The 17,326-nt window shown below is 44.6% G+C and overlaps 2 protein-coding genes across 2 annotated transcripts in view; one reads left to right on the top strand and one right to left on the bottom strand.

Annotated features, from left to right (window-relative positions):
* Positions 1-1,050: 1,050 nt before the first annotated feature.
* ube2m (ubiquitin conjugating enzyme E2 M) lies at positions 1,051-6,604 on the bottom strand. Its single transcript, XM_020623042.1, has 6 exons — positions 6,303-6,604; positions 4,289-4,383; positions 4,080-4,118; positions 3,056-3,159; positions 2,732-2,795; positions 1,051-2,543 (listed from the first exon to the last, which is right to left on the bottom strand). The coding sequence occupies exons 1-6, from the start codon at positions 6,415-6,417 to the stop codon at positions 2,403-2,405; spliced, it is 558 nt and encodes a 185-aa protein (XP_020478698.1). The 5' UTR covers positions 6,418-6,604; the 3' UTR covers positions 1,051-2,402.
* Positions 5,352-17,326, top strand: part of fbxl19 (F-box and leucine rich repeat protein 19) — a 19,878-nt gene continuing 7,903 nt past the window's right edge. The window contains 8 exon segments of the mRNA XM_020623028.1: positions 5,352-5,494; positions 10,880-11,068; positions 14,356-14,499; positions 14,929-15,015; positions 15,409-15,594; positions 16,271-16,303; positions 16,442-17,316; positions 17,318-17,326. The exon segment at positions 17,318-17,326 is cut by the window's right edge and continues 306 nt beyond it. Of these exon segments, the coding sequence (XP_020478684.1) occupies positions 5,480-5,494; positions 10,880-11,068; positions 14,356-14,499; positions 14,929-15,015; positions 15,409-15,594; positions 16,271-16,303; positions 16,442-17,316; positions 17,318-17,326 (1,538 nt within the window). The 5' untranslated portion in view covers positions 5,352-5,479.

Raw genomic sequence — 17,326 nt, 5'->3', positions numbered from 1 at the left:
GGAGGCAGAGCCTTTAGCTATCAAGCTCCTCTCCTATGGAACCAACTCCCAGTCTCAGTTTGGGAGGCGGACACCCTCTCTACCTTTAAGATTAGACTTAAGACGTTCCTTTTTGATAAAGCTTATAGTTAGGGCTGGATCAGGTGACCCTGAGCCTTCCCTTAGTTATGCTGCTATAGGCCCAGGCTGCTGGGGGGCCCCATGATGCTCTGAGTTTCCCCTCTTCTCCTCACTCAATCTCTATGCGTCTACTGTATATGCCAACACTACACATCACTAACTGCGTGCCACCTCTCTCCCGTAGTGTGTCCTCTCTCCCTGTACTTTTCTACAGGTTGCCCTGGCTCTGGAGCTCTACATCTCTGATGAGCAGTCACCAGCCACATTGACCTGACCAGTGTTTTGTTTGTTGTCTTGTTGCTTTTCTTCTCTCTCTCCTCTATCCACTCACCACAACTGGTTGAGGCAGAAGGCCGCCCACCAAGAGCCGGGGTCTGTCGGAGGTTTCTTGCGCCTCTCACCCTGCAGCCTTCATTTTCCAGGGAATGCCTTCTGGGAGGAGGCTATGACAAATCAGATTGAAAACCGAGAGGCTCGGAAAAAGGGCATAACCAGAGGTTATTAAACAGCAATCCTCAGTCAGGGTTTTAGTTGACTTTATGGATGGATGGTTTTTTTCTGAATGGAATTAAAGGTAATTTAGGACCACTACTGCGGATGGTCTTATGGTTCTTTTACTTTACTGGATTGATCTGTGCTACATATTTATTGCGATGACTAATTTTGTTGACTGGTGAGCAAACCAGAACAAATTAACATCGCTTGTTGTTATAAACTTATCTTAGAATCAGCAGTGTCATCAATGGCAAAATAACTTCCTCATTCAATCAATTCAAGTAATAACATTAATTTTTGCATCTCTAAAATACTCCGAGCACTGTCCTGTTGGCTTCTTACCAGATGAACAATGATGCGGTTGACAGTAAGTAAAGTGTACTATTAGTAAATACACCACAATAGTTATCATTCAAGTTCATATTTTATTTAACATAAATCATATTGCAGTCAATGTGAACAGCTGGGGTTTCAATATACACAATAGAATCGTAACATTTACGTCCTTCCCCTCTGTGACCCCGCCCACAACGACCCACCCCATCCCCACAAATGAAAACAAATGTCCCTCCTGTCCCCATAAACCTCACGACCCTCTGCTACTTTAAACACACTGATCCCCCACCCACACAACAGCCCTGCCCACCTAACAAACTCCGCCCTGATACTGTGTTTTTTTTAGCAGCAAACTCCAAACTAATCACTCTGGGTGTGTTCTTGTGGCTAAGTCGACAAGACTGAAGTAAATACGAATGCTGTTTCAGCAAAGTTCACCACAATTTCATCAGCTGAATGGCAAAAACCTCCACTTTCTCCTTTGCTGCCACCTGTCACACCTGGAGCTGATCAGCCGTGACATATGACTAACTGTGGCGTCATTGCTGGATGAAAACTATGTTGCTGTTCTGCTTTAAGGAGCTTCAAAGCACACCCAATAATATTGTGACTAACAAGCTCCGCCCACTCCAACAGAGAAACCCGAGCCTTTGAAGTGACCACTCCCCACAGCTTGAACACCACTACATCTATAGCTGTGGGTTTATCACAGGTTGGAAATATAATGCCTTAAGGTAACTCCTGTTTTGAGGAACCATTCTAAGGCTCGTTGGTGCTTGTTGCGATTTTAAACCCCTCCCACTCCACAAGCCCCTCCTACTCCTTAGAGGCACTGCACAGAAATACGGGAGAACAGTTGTTTGACAAGAATGCCCTAAGTTTGGAGTTTACTGCCGATTAATGTGTAACAAGCAGACAACAACGAGGGGGGCGTGTCCTTCTGGCCACCTGTTTGAGTCCAGGTGTCTGTACCACACGCAAAAAAAAAATAAAAAACTCACGTGGAGATCATCATCATCATCAGCACTGTGGCGTTCACTGAATCATCGCCTCACCAGAGTAACATTAGCGGACCACCCACACCTGCCTTCCCCCTTCCTCCATCTTTCAGTCCTACAGCCTCCCCCTCCTCCTCAGCTGCCACTTGCTGTCGGCCATCTTTGAGTCCACTTAGATGTGTGCTGTGTGCTGGCGTCCCCCTGTGGCGTGTAATCGGTTGAATGCTGCATTTTGGTAGTAAAACTGAGAAAGGGAGGAGGGGGAGGAGGTGGAAGAAGGGAGGGCGGGTTTTTCTTCGTCTTTTGTTTTAAAACAGAAAAGGGTCTTCTGGCGTGCTGCTTTCTGTCACCACAGCTCCTGCTACTGCCATAGAGCAGGGCTGAGGAGTAGAAGAGTGAGGAGGGGTGAGGCAGAGGGGGAGGAGTGAAGGGGGAGGATCACGGGACGCTGAGTTATTTCAGACACCTCTCGAAGTAGGTGGCGCCCACATAGCCGCCCCTCAGGGAGCGATGGACGTTCTGCTCAAAGAGCCGCCGGTTTGTCTGGAGGACCTCTGCTGCCTCCTTGTTCAATGGATCCTCTGGGTTAGGCTCCTGCAGGGGGAGGGAGCAGCCTAATATTTACTCTGTCAAACAGTTATTTAGCCTTCCCTGTGGAAAATCAGCAACCTCGTTTCCCAGAACCACAAGTGATGACTTAAATGTCTTGATTTGTCCGACCAACGGTCCACAAGGTACAGAAATTTATTTAGCCTTTAAAAGCCAGTGTGTGTTAAACTCACTAGAAATAGATACTGTAGACCGTAGATGATGGAGTTTATCGTCAGCACAGGCTTCCAGTCCTCTCTGTGGAGATGAGAGAAAACAGGCGAATGCTACAGATGGACATTGGATTGCCTTTACAAATACAACACTGCTAAGTAGTGGTCTACACGGTAGCTAAAGGTCCATTTACTAGCTGGCTCGGGAGCTTTTAACTGCATCTTACAGTCTGAATCAGCAGTTTGCTCAGCTGCCATGGATCAAGTTAGTAAGTGGACCTTGATCACGGATGTGTTTGTCAAACTGCTGTTCCTGAACTGAAGAAGCAGTAGTCGTGTACACACCTTAAGATATTTAGGCAGACGTTTCCTTCCAGGTCGATGTTGGGGTGATACACCATCGTCTCACACTTTACCTTGGGGGGGTCGTGGGGATAACCCTGACCTACCTGAAACACACACACACACACACGCTGCGCTGACTTACATTCATTTGCTTAACCACGAACACTATAAAAAGGGAAAATGCAAAAATATCCATCAAGCGAATGTTAAAATTTAATGAGGTGCATTGTGTGGACCTGATTTATGGTGTTTTCCAATTAGCATGGGTCAGCCCTGCTGAGCTGCTGCCAAATCAGAGTGGTTGTGTTTCCAATGCAACGTCAAACACGATATCTTATTTTTATTATGTTGACCACATGGGGGCAGTGCCACACGACTCATCGTGTTAGCGTGGTGTTAGTAGCTCGCAACACGGAGCCCTCGGTGCTAGGCATTATTTTACCTCTCATCAGAAGACCAAATTAGAGACTCTGTTTTCAAATCTTACTTAAATGAAGTAACAAAGAGTGAATGCTCAATGTACGGACATTTGCTTGGTGCAGCATTTCATCTAGATCTGCTGAAGGCGGAGCTCGGCCCCGGGTGGGAGCAGGGCCGGCGGAGCCCGACTCGGCACGATTACCCCCTGCCGCTAGGAACATATGGAGACGAAGGGCGACCCGTGGCTGCCTGGCTCAGCACGATTAAAGTGGGTTGAACCACGCTGAGGGAAAATCACTATAGCTAATATGATTGATCATATTAGTAAAAGTGGTTGATCTATGAAGCAACCCGGAGGATGACAAAACAAACACTTAAAATGCAAACAAATAAATAAAACAATATAAGGTTAAATAATAAACTACTAAACCACATTTAACTTGTGTACATGAAACACCTTTTCACTTTGTTCACTGTGCTGTAAATGTACTGAAATTATATTATGTATATGTGTAATATTTTTTCTAATTCTAGTGAAGCAGAAGCCTTAAGACAAAAGGAGAAAGGTGTGAGGAGGAACAGAGAGGTGACAGGTGTTTCTCACCTTAAAGCTGAAGACAAACTTTCCTCCTTTGTAAAAACCCTGAGACACAAACAGAGTTTGAGACATACAAATTGTCAGGTTTTACTAACCCACTAAGGATCAGAATAGGCACATGGTGCTCAGTAAACCTGCCCTAGATTACTAACAGTTTCCATAAAGATATATTAAATAAATAGATAAATTCAGTTTCAGAGTGCTCACAAACGCACCTCGTCCGGTGAGATGATGAGCCTGAAGTTGAGGAGGTCGTCGTCATCAGGGAAGTTGATCTCACATGTCTTTGGCAGGTTCAACTCATTGATGTCTGAAACAAACACAGTTGGAGGTGGCTGTGAAAGCACAGACTAAAGAAAGTCAGCACGATGAGCACCAGGTGTAATTCTGCACTGTTTGCAGGATATTAGTATCAGTATGTGTTTCCCTATCAACTGATCAATCATTCTGTTGCTGCTAGAGACTTCCTCCTCTCTCCATTTGGCTCAACTGCACTGGATCAGGTCTGAAAATCCATTTCTGCCTGTCGGGTTTGGGTCAGATCCAAAATTCAGGACCGATGAAGACCCTCCGGTTGAAACTCCAACAGCAGCCTGGCTTTTTTGGTCTTTACCTCCATAACCTCATAACCTTAGGAACATGTTTCAGTGAGTATATCTATGTGACACATAAAGTAGAACAACTGGCACCACCAGTACGTGGACCATCACATTGGCCTGTGTGATGTGTATTTAAAGGTGCTGTTGCTATTTTCTTGTTGAGGTGTAAATGTTGCTGTGCTGAGGAGTATCAAGTTATTGGTTCAAAAATAAATTATGGTTCAAAACCATAGCAAACCTTTATTTGATTTATATAGGATTCAACGCTAATCTTAATACACTCTTGAAATCCCAATTAAAAGGTACCTGGTGGAGTTTTTTGTTGTTTTTCAGTGTCAGCTGCTCACTGTGACCGAATGAATATAACTGACATTACAAACAGTGAATTTTATAATGAAATGAAATGACTGAAGGTAATTTTCAATAGAACTCCATGTTTTCCTCTGCAGGTGCACCAAGTTACATTTCAGACTTTTACGGCCTTTTTAATACCACATTAGTATGAAGCCCAGGAGGGGACAGAGGAGAGGGAACAAACTGATGGCTGACTTAGTGACATTAGTTATGCAAGTTGTACTCAATTCCCTTTATCAACAGTCAGCCATGTTAACAATCAATGGGGCTCCAAAATGGGCTCCTATGGATGTGGGTGGGTTGTTCTAATTTGCTTTACTTTTTGTTTCCACCTATGAAAAGTTCAGCTACAGCCCAGGAGATCAAAACTATAAGAGGACAGGTGAATGCAGGAAGCTGGTGATTGTAGGCTGTAACATCAACGTCACTGCAGCATCAACAGCGACACAGAGGATGGAGGACATTAAGGTTTGCCACTTTGAGACCAACAGGATCCGATTGCAGCGATTTGTGTAAAAACAAACAAACAAACAAACAGAACCATAACTCAATGAAATGTGGACAGACAGACAGACAGACACATTTTTAGGTTCAGTGTGACATCCACTGAGAATCTTCCTGTTTCTAAGTTGTCTTCAGTATCACAGTGATCCAGTGACCAGCTGACTGACCAGGACGCTGGTCAGCAAGTGCTTTTTAAAATGTGAACCTGTCAGGGGAAAATCTTCTGCAGGACCTCTCTGGGACTCCGTGAATTAGAAAGCACCTTTGTTTTTATGAGTCGGCGAAATGATGAATGATAAGAAGATAACAGTTTCGCTGACCCTAAAAATAACTGGCTGTCAATCAAACTATTCATGCCCAGGTGTGAAGAAGTGTGTCACCTTTTAGACAGTCAACCTCAGAGCTGACACAGCACGCTAGCTAGTGTTAGCTAGAAATTACCCTTAGACTTATTTAGAAAGTTAAATGTTGGCTGGTTAGCAGTGTAGAATATGTTCCGGGGTTTGGCTTAGCTGTGAGATAACATACGAGGCTAAAATGATGTGATAGCTAGCTTTGGATTATCTATGTTAGCTGTTAGCTAACACCACTTCAGGCTAAGTTAGTGTGCTAGCTGCTAGCCTCTGTGAGTTATAATGATAATAATATTAATACTCGGCTTTCACTCTCTGCGTTTATGTATAATGTGCACTGAGGGGGGCGGCGTTACCCTGGGGTTCACTGGTAACTAGTCATCCAGCTAACCCAGTAGTGGCGTTGTTAACTAGCCTACCTTTCTGTATTCGGAGCTGGGCCGCGCTGGCTTTTTTACCCCCGGCTCCTGTTCTGTTTCCTCCAGCAGATTCCTCGTCTTTCTTCTGCTGCTTCAGGGAAAAGAGCTTAATCATCTTCAGTTGTTTGATAACTGGATGCTGTACCGTGTGTCCCTGCGGTGTGCGCGGTATCTGTGCGTGAGTTTTAGGAGATCAGTCCCAACAGCACCGTAATGTGTATGGAGCCGGTGCGTCTCAACTAATTACACTGAGGAGAGATGCTAGCATAGCCTGTTAGCTAACGGGGGGAGGAGAGGAGGAGGAGGGGAGAGTGTGTGTTCAATATGTATGTTGTAAGGATAAACATTTGAATAAAGCAAAATAATAAAAGTAACATTATATTAAGCCAAACTGTATGTTGTGTAAGGAAACTCATTAACGTCAGAAAAATGTAGCCTATTAATTAGGCCCAAGTAAAAGTGATAAGTGCAAGATCAGGACTACATTACAGCAAAAACTAACGCTACAAATCCCAAAATAACTTTTGTAGTTTTGATCCCCATGTCTCAAAAATTAAATAATAGTCTGTCGTAATTTTAACTTGTAATAAAGTGTTTATTTCAAGTTCCATAATTTTGAATTTCTATGCCATTTACAAAACTAAATATCTCACTATTTTACTTGGAAACTCCAAGTTTTGAATTTTATTTTACATATCTTTACAGTGTCTTACATGGCTTATCACCTAGCAAGGTGTTTTACAAAACCGTATGCACAAATTTATTTGTCATCTTATGCCTCAGAACATGAAATCACTCTAAGTCTGTCAAATATCAGACATATCATTGTGCCCTACCAGTCTGGAGACATTGGTAGGCTACAGCTGTTTTTATTTATTTTAAATCATGTTTCATTATTGTGCTTTTACATGGGATTTATATGTCATATATTGTTTTTTATACAGACCTTGAGTCTGTAATGAAGTTTGAATTGAATTGACTTTGGCTTATAGGCTACAGTATGTAACTTAGTCTTTTGACTTAATGTCAAATATATTTGACTTTAAGCCAAATGCTGTCTAAATAGTCCTCTTTACCATTTTGATCCATTGTGTCAAAATAATTAATTACCATGAGCATTTTTGTCAATCCTAGAAAATGGTACCCTATTTCCTAAAAGTTTAAATTGTGAATGAAACATTAAATAAAAATAGTAAATACTACTGTACAGCATTGTGCAGAGTCAACAAATCCCAGAATACACCCAAACACATCCATGCACATGGCTTTGTACATGGTTTTAATATTGTATGGCAAATTTTGACTTTAAATGTCACCATTTTAATGTGCTGTCACATATGTTTTACTTAGTGTGTGTTGTTTTAAAGTCGTATGATTTTTCAACTAATCATTCCTAACAGTTTTTCTTTTTTACCTGTATTTTAAGTGCAATTTGTTTGGGAGCGCAGGTTATTGCAGACATCATAACAAAAGAATATTTGCTCAGTTTCTTATTGTAAGTTGTTTTTACCAGACATTTTTCACCCTATAACAAGATATAGGCGATGTATAATTCATATTATAACAAGAGCCTTTCCAGTTATTGAGTTTTTGAGAGACGACGTACCAGAGTCAAATTCCTGGTGTTTCCAACACACCTGGCCAATGAAGTTGATTCTGATTCTAGCAAGATATTTTCACCTCATCATATTTTGACGTTACAAAAAGATCAGCATATTTTTGTGTTTACTGTTGTAACAATATGCTGCTATAAATTCGTAATAACCTGAAATGAAACTTGGGAAAATATTTGATAGGCGACAACATTGCAGTGAAAACTACAAATCCCAAAACGCCTTTCTGCACTTGACGCCACTGTGATGTAACTATGTAGGGGCGGGGTTGCATGTTTTCGCTGCCCATATTTTATTTACATTTATTTATTTTATTTTCTAGCTCTCTCTTCCTCCGTACTAAAAACGGAGAGGGCTATCTGTAGTCACCTGTGTGATGTAATCATCAATGCGGGGAGAGGGTGTGTGGTGGGGGGGCAAACCTATCACGGGAGACGAGCTGACTCGCAACACAAATCACGCATAACCCCGCAGCCAGCTGCCACACAAAAGACACAGAGAACAATAGCCGTGCTACTCCACATCCATATGATCTGTCGCGTTTTAATGTTGCGATCTGCCGATCCTAGTTTCTGCGGAGGGTTATAGCCAAGTGCGGGTTTAAAACCCCGCTCTTCAGGTAAAATGAGGTGTTTGGGGTGTTTTGCAGCCCCCCGGGAAGAAGAGCAGCGGAACACAGCATAACGTGCAGGGGAGAGAGGGAGGGAGAGAGAGAGAGAGAGAGAGAGAGAGAGAGCGGAGCGAGAGAGGGAGAGGAGTGAATGGGCACGATTCACTGCGCCCTTCACTTTATCGATATCGATCAGTTTGGTAATCGAGACAATTAGACCCAGAGCGGGTCCGTTAGGTTAGCCCGGGAGCTAGCCGGACCACCGGAGACTAGCACGATGGGACGCGTGTGAAGCAGCCCGGAGCTAACAGTAGCCTGGCGTGAAAAGAAACAAGGAAGCGGACGGTTAGCTGCGCTGCACAGAAAGCTAACGTGGGCTAACTGTTGGCTAATATTATTTCTAATGAGCGACCAAGGAGTATGCGACCTGTTACGAAGAGGTGCGTGTGTGCTGTTTTATTTCTTTACTATTATAAAACATGTTTTATTGGCCTGCATCTACCCGCGGAGGCTGTCCGTTAAGGAGAGATAATGAAAAAGGAAGCGTACTGCAGGGGGCGAACGGACAACGAGCCTGCTAACATGTTAGCAGCCATATCGTTAGCTTTCCAGAAATCGAGGGGGTGTGGAGGGATCGCGTGCGTCCTTTCACACATATGTTTCATTAATTAACACGACAATTCGTGTTCACGCGCGTTTGCAGGTGCCTTGTGTTTGTTCGCACTGACTACTGTAGGTTACTGTGACGCGGTAGCTCTTAGCCGTTAGCAGCTATCTCCAAGTGGTGCCAGATGCGCATCTTCATTTTTCTTGCAGGTCTTGAGAAGTCTTAAAAAGCTTTAAATTCAGGCCCCTTATTACAGGTCTGAGAAGGCATTTAAAAAGTCTTAAAGAAAGCTGCAGCAATTAGTTAATTGGTCAGTTCATCGATCAACAGAAAATGAATCGGCACTATTTTAACAATCAACAATTCATGGTTGCAGTTGGAATAAATAGCCTATTTGTTGGTTTCACCTTCTCCAACGTGACAGTCGGATGGTTTTCACTGTCAGGCATCATAGTAAACTGAGTATCTGTGGTTATGTTTGACACTCGTAATCAAAATATCGATCATATTGGCCAATATATCATGATCATATTTTTTCGATTAGGTCTGTAACTGATTCATTTTCCTAATCAGTTAATTAATAATTAAATTTCTAGGTTACTAAGATTTTCTTTGCAGAAATGCACATCATTAAATCTCTGGTGTTGCCGGCTCTGACAAGTCAGTACAAGCATTAATATCTGTGACCCTCTCTAAGATATTACAGCTGAATTATTTGTTCTTTGGCAGCAGATTTGATGTACTGATATTTTGCTTATTGATTTTCTTGCAAAAAAAAAAGTCTACAATTCTCAAGTTCCGGGTTCTGAAATGTAAAAACCTGCTGCTTGTCTCTTGTGAATATCTTTGGAAGCATTTCAATAAGTAGTTATGGGCTTTGGGAAATTATAAGAAGCATATTTCACTATTTCCAGACAAACATGACAACAATCAGCAGATGAACTGATTTTTAAAAAGTGATAGTTCTAACTGTACTGAATACTATGGAGGCAACATGTTTGTCAATAGCTATGTTGATAAAACATCTGCAGAGGTAATATAGCTGAAATATCCAGTGAGGTTATTCATGGTGCAACTGTTATTTTAATTATTGATTATTTTCTTGATTAATCGTTTGATGTACAAAATGCCAGAAAATAGTGAAAAATATTCATTACAGTTTCTTAAGGCACAAAATAATATCAGACAGCTTGTTTTGATATATAAATATTTAATTTTCAGTTTATCATATAAAGCAGCAAAATCTTCCCATTTAGAAACTGAAGTTGTTCTGTTTAAAAAGTGACTTGAATTATGCTGAATCTGCTTGTTTTATAGCTATCATGAAAAACTATCTGCAGTGGTAAACGAGCTAAAATTGTGCAAGAGCTGGCAGCAATGGTCATTTTCACAATAGGCTAATTTGTCTGTTATTTTATTGATTAGTAGTTTGATAAAATGTCATAAACCAGTTGAAACTGTATATCTTTTCCCTAAGGGCTCATCTTCAAATGGTCTCTTTTTGTTTTTTGTCTGATCTGACCATTCTGATGGCGCTTGCACAGTCAGAGGTCGGAGAGGAATTGGGTCTAGGAGCACATACACAGCTGGCCCAGAGCTGGTCTGAGGACACCTGGTCTGGTCTGTTCACACTGCTGTGGACACACCAGGTCTGGGAAACTTTAGCTGGGATGTGGACGGATTCTTGAACAGTTCTACTGTTTACATGTGTAACACTGTATGTCTTGTCTGTTACCTGTGTCAGCAGCTGACTTGTTCGGGGATGTCGGGCAGTAAGGCGCTGGGTGGGGGCGCGAGGCGCAGGCGGACGCGGTGCCGGCGCTGCCAGGCCTGCATGAGGACCGAGTGTGGGGAGTGTCACTTTTGCAAGGACATGAAGAAGTTCGGAGGGCCCGGCCGAATGAAGCAGTCCTGCCTCCTGAGACAGTGCACAGCAGTGAGTCTGAAAGGAACAAAAACACACACTGTTGACACTCAGAATGGGTTGGTTGACAGGCTCTGTTACACCTGTGTAGGGCACTGAGGTGCATGTGGTTCATCAAAACAAAGTGAAATTGTGACAGATGAAGTCAGTCAGCTTGTGTCAGATAGAAAACTTAAAGGATCATTTAACCTTATTTGCAGCTTCTTTTGAGGGCAGGTGGTTTCACATATTTTTCTAATAGGTGGATTGAAAACGTGACACTCAGATGGAGGGCAGGAAGTGAAAAACAGAATGTGGAGATGGAGTAAAGTCTCTATTGTGCTAGTGTAAACGATATTAGGAGAAAAGGTATTGGTATATTAACATATGTGAAACATGTATGGAGGAGCAGTTTTTCAACAGAACGACTTTCTTGCTATGGAGGCCAACTGTCCTGTGCATAGACATTATATAACATACGTTTATGGTCCTGTGGATTAGCCTAGCAGTGAACATTGAGTGCATGGTGCCTCTCCATATGAATGTTACCGTTGTTTACTTAATATAGGGTAAACACACTCAAATGTCCAGGGACTCCACTAAAGTTGGATCAGCTACAGCCCAGGAGATCAAAACTGTTGGATGAGCATCACGAAACAGGACGGAGAAGCTGCTGCAGATCATTGCAGTTGCACAGCAGGGCAGCGGTTCACTAGCTACCTAAGTGGTCACTGCACAGCGGAGGATTCGCCCGCTCTGGTTCTCCCGGCCCCAGACAAAGGCTTTGCAAGCTACTGTAGTCAGTGTTGTGTTGAAGTGTTTCCCCTTAGTATTGTAACGTGAATCTAACCTTATCCTAGCCCTGACCTGGTCTGATTTGCTGAGGGAAACGGTGTTTAATAGGAGAGAACCATCCAGGCGTGGAAAACACTTTGACAGAGTACCAGTGTTTTACAGTCCAATTTCTGGCATTTCAGTTCCCCTCCTAACAACAACCACTTTTGATACTTAATAAAAGCTTCTCCTGCTTTGTTGGCATGATTGATTTGATCAACTATAAATGACACAAACTGTAGGCATTTTGAGAGCTTGTGATAGTAGTGCCTACGTAGAAGATCAGTTCCTGCCCTCCATCTGCAGATCCCGCTACAGCAACACAGTGACACAACATCATATGCAGCCCACCTATTGGCAACAAGTCTGATAGAAAGACCAAAAACAAACACTGAACATTTCTTTAAGTTCTCGTGTTGTATCCACAACGTGATGTGTGTTCTTTCTCTGTGCAGCATGTGTCACAAGCATGTCCATGAGCCACCGTTGCACTGGCTGACATGCTCCTTGTTTACAAGAGTTTGTGTGTTGTAGTTTGTCTATCACCAGCTGCACAGACAAATATCCATGGTAGCCTCAGTAGCTCCTGTGAGGCAGAAGCCACAACAGCACTGGTGGAAAGTAACCACTCTACCAGATACACATCTGAGGTACTTGTACTTGGGTGTTTCCATTTTCTACTCCACTGCATTGTCAGAGGACCACACTGGCAAGATGCCCACATCTTTGCTGGAAACAAAACACCTCCCGTTGTGATACAATACAAGAGGGGACTGGGATCAACAGGCAGGACTGTAAAATGACTGAACTCTGAAAAACTGGATTTAGTGAATGTGTTTAGGAAATTGGCTGGAAAATATGGGACCTGTTAAATAAAGCATTGCATTTCGGGGTCACTCAGAAATTAGGCTAAGGACCTGTCTGTGGGTCACCCAGACAGGGCAGTCTGGGTCGTCTGTCCTTCATAGAGGATCAAAGATAAAAATAAGTGCTTTAGGCAAAGAGCAAAGCAGGACAGAAAACTAGCTAGGTAGCCCTGATGGGGTATTTCACAGCGTTGACTGTGAAAGCCAACATGCTGACATTAGCTGTGTAACTGTGATATGTTAACTCAAGGATTTAACGACTCTGATTCAGTTCTATATGCCAAGGGTTAGACTGCTACTAACGTTTCTTCACCATGTTTGTTGAGAGTGAAAGATCAGTATGATAAACCATCTGCTGTTGCATCCAGTGCCTGTTTTTTTTTTTTTGTCCAAGCGTTCTGTGACTGGGCTTAAATCCTGTAGTGTGAACCCAGCATGACTTCAACCTTTACCCCACCCCTAACCTAAACCTGATTCTAACCCTAAAATCAAGTCTGCACCCTCAATCTGCCCTTCGTAGGTGTGAGGACCGGACCGCATATCCTCACACTGCAGAAATGTCCTCAGAATGACATTTCTGCAGTGTGTGACTCTTAAATTACAGTGTTTCCACATAATCATAGAAAGACGTGTAGACACACACACACACACACACACACACACACACACACACACACAGTCAGAGCATGTTCAAACATGATTTTTATTTCTCTCTCTGTCGATTCTTCAAATAGCGTCAGCTTAGAGCTGGAGCCCAGCAGGCGACGATGCTGGGTTTCCGTGGCAACCAGAGATGGTTGCTGGAGCAGTGAGTTGGCTTTGATCCATTGCCATGGTTTCACAGAGATGCTTTAACACACAGAGCCTGGTGATCTGCCACTGTTCATAATATTTCTGTTGTAGATTTATTTGTGCTTTCGGGTGGAGGAGGAGGATGTGTTGGTTTCATTTATGACTGCAGTGGAGGAGGAGGAGGGAGGGGATGGATGGAGAAATGCAGGAGCAGAAGAGAGGAAAGGGGTGAGGAGGACGGGGGGGATGGATGCTTCTCTTGTTCCTCCAGTAGCAGGAGGAGGGACGGAGAGACGCCCTCTGGTGTTTTTCAGCAGCATTGTCTCAGTCTCAAAGTTTAGCTTTTGTTGTTTGTAACAGTAATAATCCTGTTTATTCGTACAGTAACAGGTGTGAGATACAGTAATAACATTACACAGTAAAAATTGAATGGCAAAAAAACAACCTGTCCAGGAGAAAAATCATACAGGTCAGTTAAAGGCCACTTTGAAAAGTAGTTTTCAGAAATTAAATTACAACCCCAAATCAGAAGCATTTGGGATGGCATGTAAAGTCAAAAGTAAAACTGGGAACAGTGACGTGTAAATCACCTGTGACCTGTGTTTCATTGAAAACAGCACAGCTGCTCATTATTTGATGTGATACTTCAGTTTTATTTTTGGTTCAAAATAAACACTCACTTCAATCCTGATGCTGCAGCACAATCCAAAAAAAGTGCCAAAGAACAAAGCTGCTGATCACATCAACGAGCTGCTGTATTGTTTCACATTTTAGAAACATGCACCTGTCTGACTCACCTGTCTCACTCACCTGTCTCTCTCTCTACAGCCAGTGTTGCCTCACACAGCTGTGTGTTTTGCATGTGGAGAGGCGGGGAAGGAGGACACGGTGGACTCGGAGGAGGAGAAGTTCAGCCTGTCCCTGATGGAGTGCACCATCTGCAATGAAATCATCCACCCCAGCTGCCTCAAGGTGAATACAATTCTGGACTTAACCCTGCCTAAACCCCATCCAGAGACCAGCAGCACTAGTGAATGTGTGCGAGTCCAGACCTGAGCCACACCGCTGCGCTGGGGGGCAAGTTTCCTCCTCAGGAAACATGAGAGGCCTTCTGTTTCTACAACACAGCTCAACAGGCTGAGAACGTCCTCACTGAGTTCAGAGTCTGAACACAGAGTCACCAGTCTCTGCTCTGGTTACAGGGCTCCACCGGCACAGTGTGTTTAAAATCCTTCAGTTTTACTCACAAGCCTACAAAGGAAATAAGAATTATTTATCAGACATGATCTGAGTAGGGACTAGCTTTAACAACAAGATGTGATATTGAATTTAACTGCTGTTTAAGACATGCATGTGTATGTGACCATCTGTAGTGACCTGAGCGTTTGTGTGTCTCCTCAGATGGGTAAAGCCGAAGGAATCATAAACGATGAGATCCCAAACTGCTGGGAGTGTCCAAAGTGCCACAAGGAGGGCAAAACCAGTAAGGTGAGAGTCAGACCAGTACTGAAGACCGCATCGCAGCCTGGTGGGGGGTTGAAGTGGGGACACACTGAACAGCTGTTGTGCAGATTATGATCGGGATTTGGACATGAGGACAGATTGGACACAGTTTGACCAGATCTGTCCCAGTCGTTGTGGGCATATAAAATAATTTAGTGTGTGCCATGTACAGGCTCTCATAAGACACAATAGGATTGATAAAGTCCAGTTCCCTCAGTAGACTCTACAGTCCATGTTGTCCACATATCTGCAGGATCTCACCCAAACACTGTTCCTTTTTCCTCGGTTTGTCCTGACCAGCGCACACACTACACTGTGTGCACGCAGCCAACGTGTCCCATCTGACTGTATTACATCTGTGCATACATCTGTTTCCAGGACCAGGCTGACAGCTCGGGGAAGCGCAGGCTGGATAACGGGGCGGTGGGCCGTTGGAAGCTCACAGATGATCCGCCCCCTAAAAAGAAAGCCCCTCCCTCCCTGGAGGATGGGGGGAGGATGGACGGGGGGCACAAGAGGAAGAAGGAGAAGGAGCTCCCTCAGGACAGCGGGCCTAAGAAGAAGGTGAACATCATGTGTTTGTTGTGAACTGCTTCACTATAGCCTGTGAAATAGCCTAGTTTCCAACTGATCCTTCCAGTAAACAGCTCTGAAAATTGTCCTAGTACAGACTTAGACCAGCCTTTAAAAAGCATTGATGCAAGTATCGCTTCACTCTAAAAGTCCTCCAGCTGCTGGGAGTCTGACGGAGGCATGGTGGCATCGTTGCAGGGCTTTTATTTTGAAGGAGCTGTCTGAGTTGGCTGTCAGATTAGAGTTGGCCTGGACCTGCTTTTGTGGATTTTATGGTATGTTTTTATGTAAACAGGAAATCACTGCATGAAGGTTGAGGTCTTTGCAGCTTTTTGACAGTAGTTCTGTTTTTGTGGTAGTATCTGGCAGATTGAACGCTGTGAATTCACACACCCAGCTGATATAAATAGGTTGGATACTGTACCAGAACCAGCTCTCAGTGTAACCCAGTCCAGGTGAACAGCAGCCTCCACAGTGACCACACCAGAGAACCAACACCTCTGTGAAACAGGCTGAACACAAACTGAACATATTCACCTTCGTGAAGGAGGGTTTACTGCAGCACTGTTGGATCAGACTGATGTAGTTTGAGTCAAGGGTTCCTAATAAACTGGCCATTGTGTGTGAGTGCATTGAGTGTGACTGTCTTCCCTCTGCTTCCCTCCAGATGAAAGGCGCTCATGAAAAACGTCTAAAAAAGGTATGAAGGCTTCATTAAACTCAGTTTGTGTTTAAACTGGTCCCCTCATGACCAGATGTCCTCAGCTCCACTGACACGTTTTACTTGACACACACAGGTTCAGTAATTACAGCGTTGTGTTCATTGTGTTTCCATCAGAAACCCAAACAGGAGCCTGTGGAGTCAAATGGTCCCACCTCCTCAGCCGGAGGAGGACAGCAGAGCTCCTCAACTGCTCAGTCTGGAGTCAGTGGGGGAGGAGGGGGAGGCGCAGGTGGGGCGTCAAGCGCAGACCAGCGCTCCCATCACAGAGAGAAACTGGAGCGGTTTAAGAGGATGTGTCTGCTGGAGCGTCGGCCTGAGTCTTCCTCCTCCTCCTCCTCCAGCTCTGAGTCTGACTCAGAGTCCGACTCAGACGACTCCCTGAGGGGGGAGCAGGGAGGAGGAGGCTCCTCACCCTCATCCTCCTCCCCCGCTCCGCCTGCTCCTGTTGTCTACAGCAACAGTGGCGGGGGGCGGGCAGAGAGAGAGAGGAGTCGCAGCGAGCGTGAGAGAGAGAGGGACAGGGAGCGACGCCTGGCTGAACTGGGCTTCAGCGCCAGCGAGGACTCAGAGGGGGATGGCGGCAGAGGGGAGGAGGAGGAGCGTGAGGAGGAGCAGGGAGGGGGAGACAAAGCCCGGAGGAGGGGGGGAGGAGGAGAGGCAGGGTTACCTCCACGAGGACGGAAGGGAGGACTGATAGATGGGGAGGAGGAGGACCCGCCTGCCTCAGACAAGACCAGGAAAAACTCTGCCTCCATCCCCTCACCCTCACCCCTCTCCTCCAACCAGATGCCTCCATCCTCACAGCACGATGGCTTCACAGGGAAGCAGCGCAGCAACGGACAGGAGGCACGCAACGGGCGGACACGAGGAGGAACGGGAGGGGGGAGGGAGGGAGGGGAGAAGGAGAATGCCAGCAGCATTCTGACCAATCACAGACACAGTGGGGGGGGAGGGGGCGGAACCAAAGGCAGTGGGAGCCGTGGCAGCAAGGGCCGTAGG

This window comes from Monopterus albus, unplaced genomic scaffold, assembly GCF_001952655.1.
Source record: "Monopterus albus unplaced genomic scaffold, M_albus_1.0 scaffold292.1, whole genome shotgun sequence".
Classification (NCBI taxonomy): domain Eukaryota; kingdom Metazoa; phylum Chordata; class Actinopteri; order Synbranchiformes; family Synbranchidae; genus Monopterus; species Monopterus albus.
The sequence above is the reverse complement of the archived record's forward strand: the minus strand, read 5'-3'. Positions and strand labels throughout refer to the sequence as shown.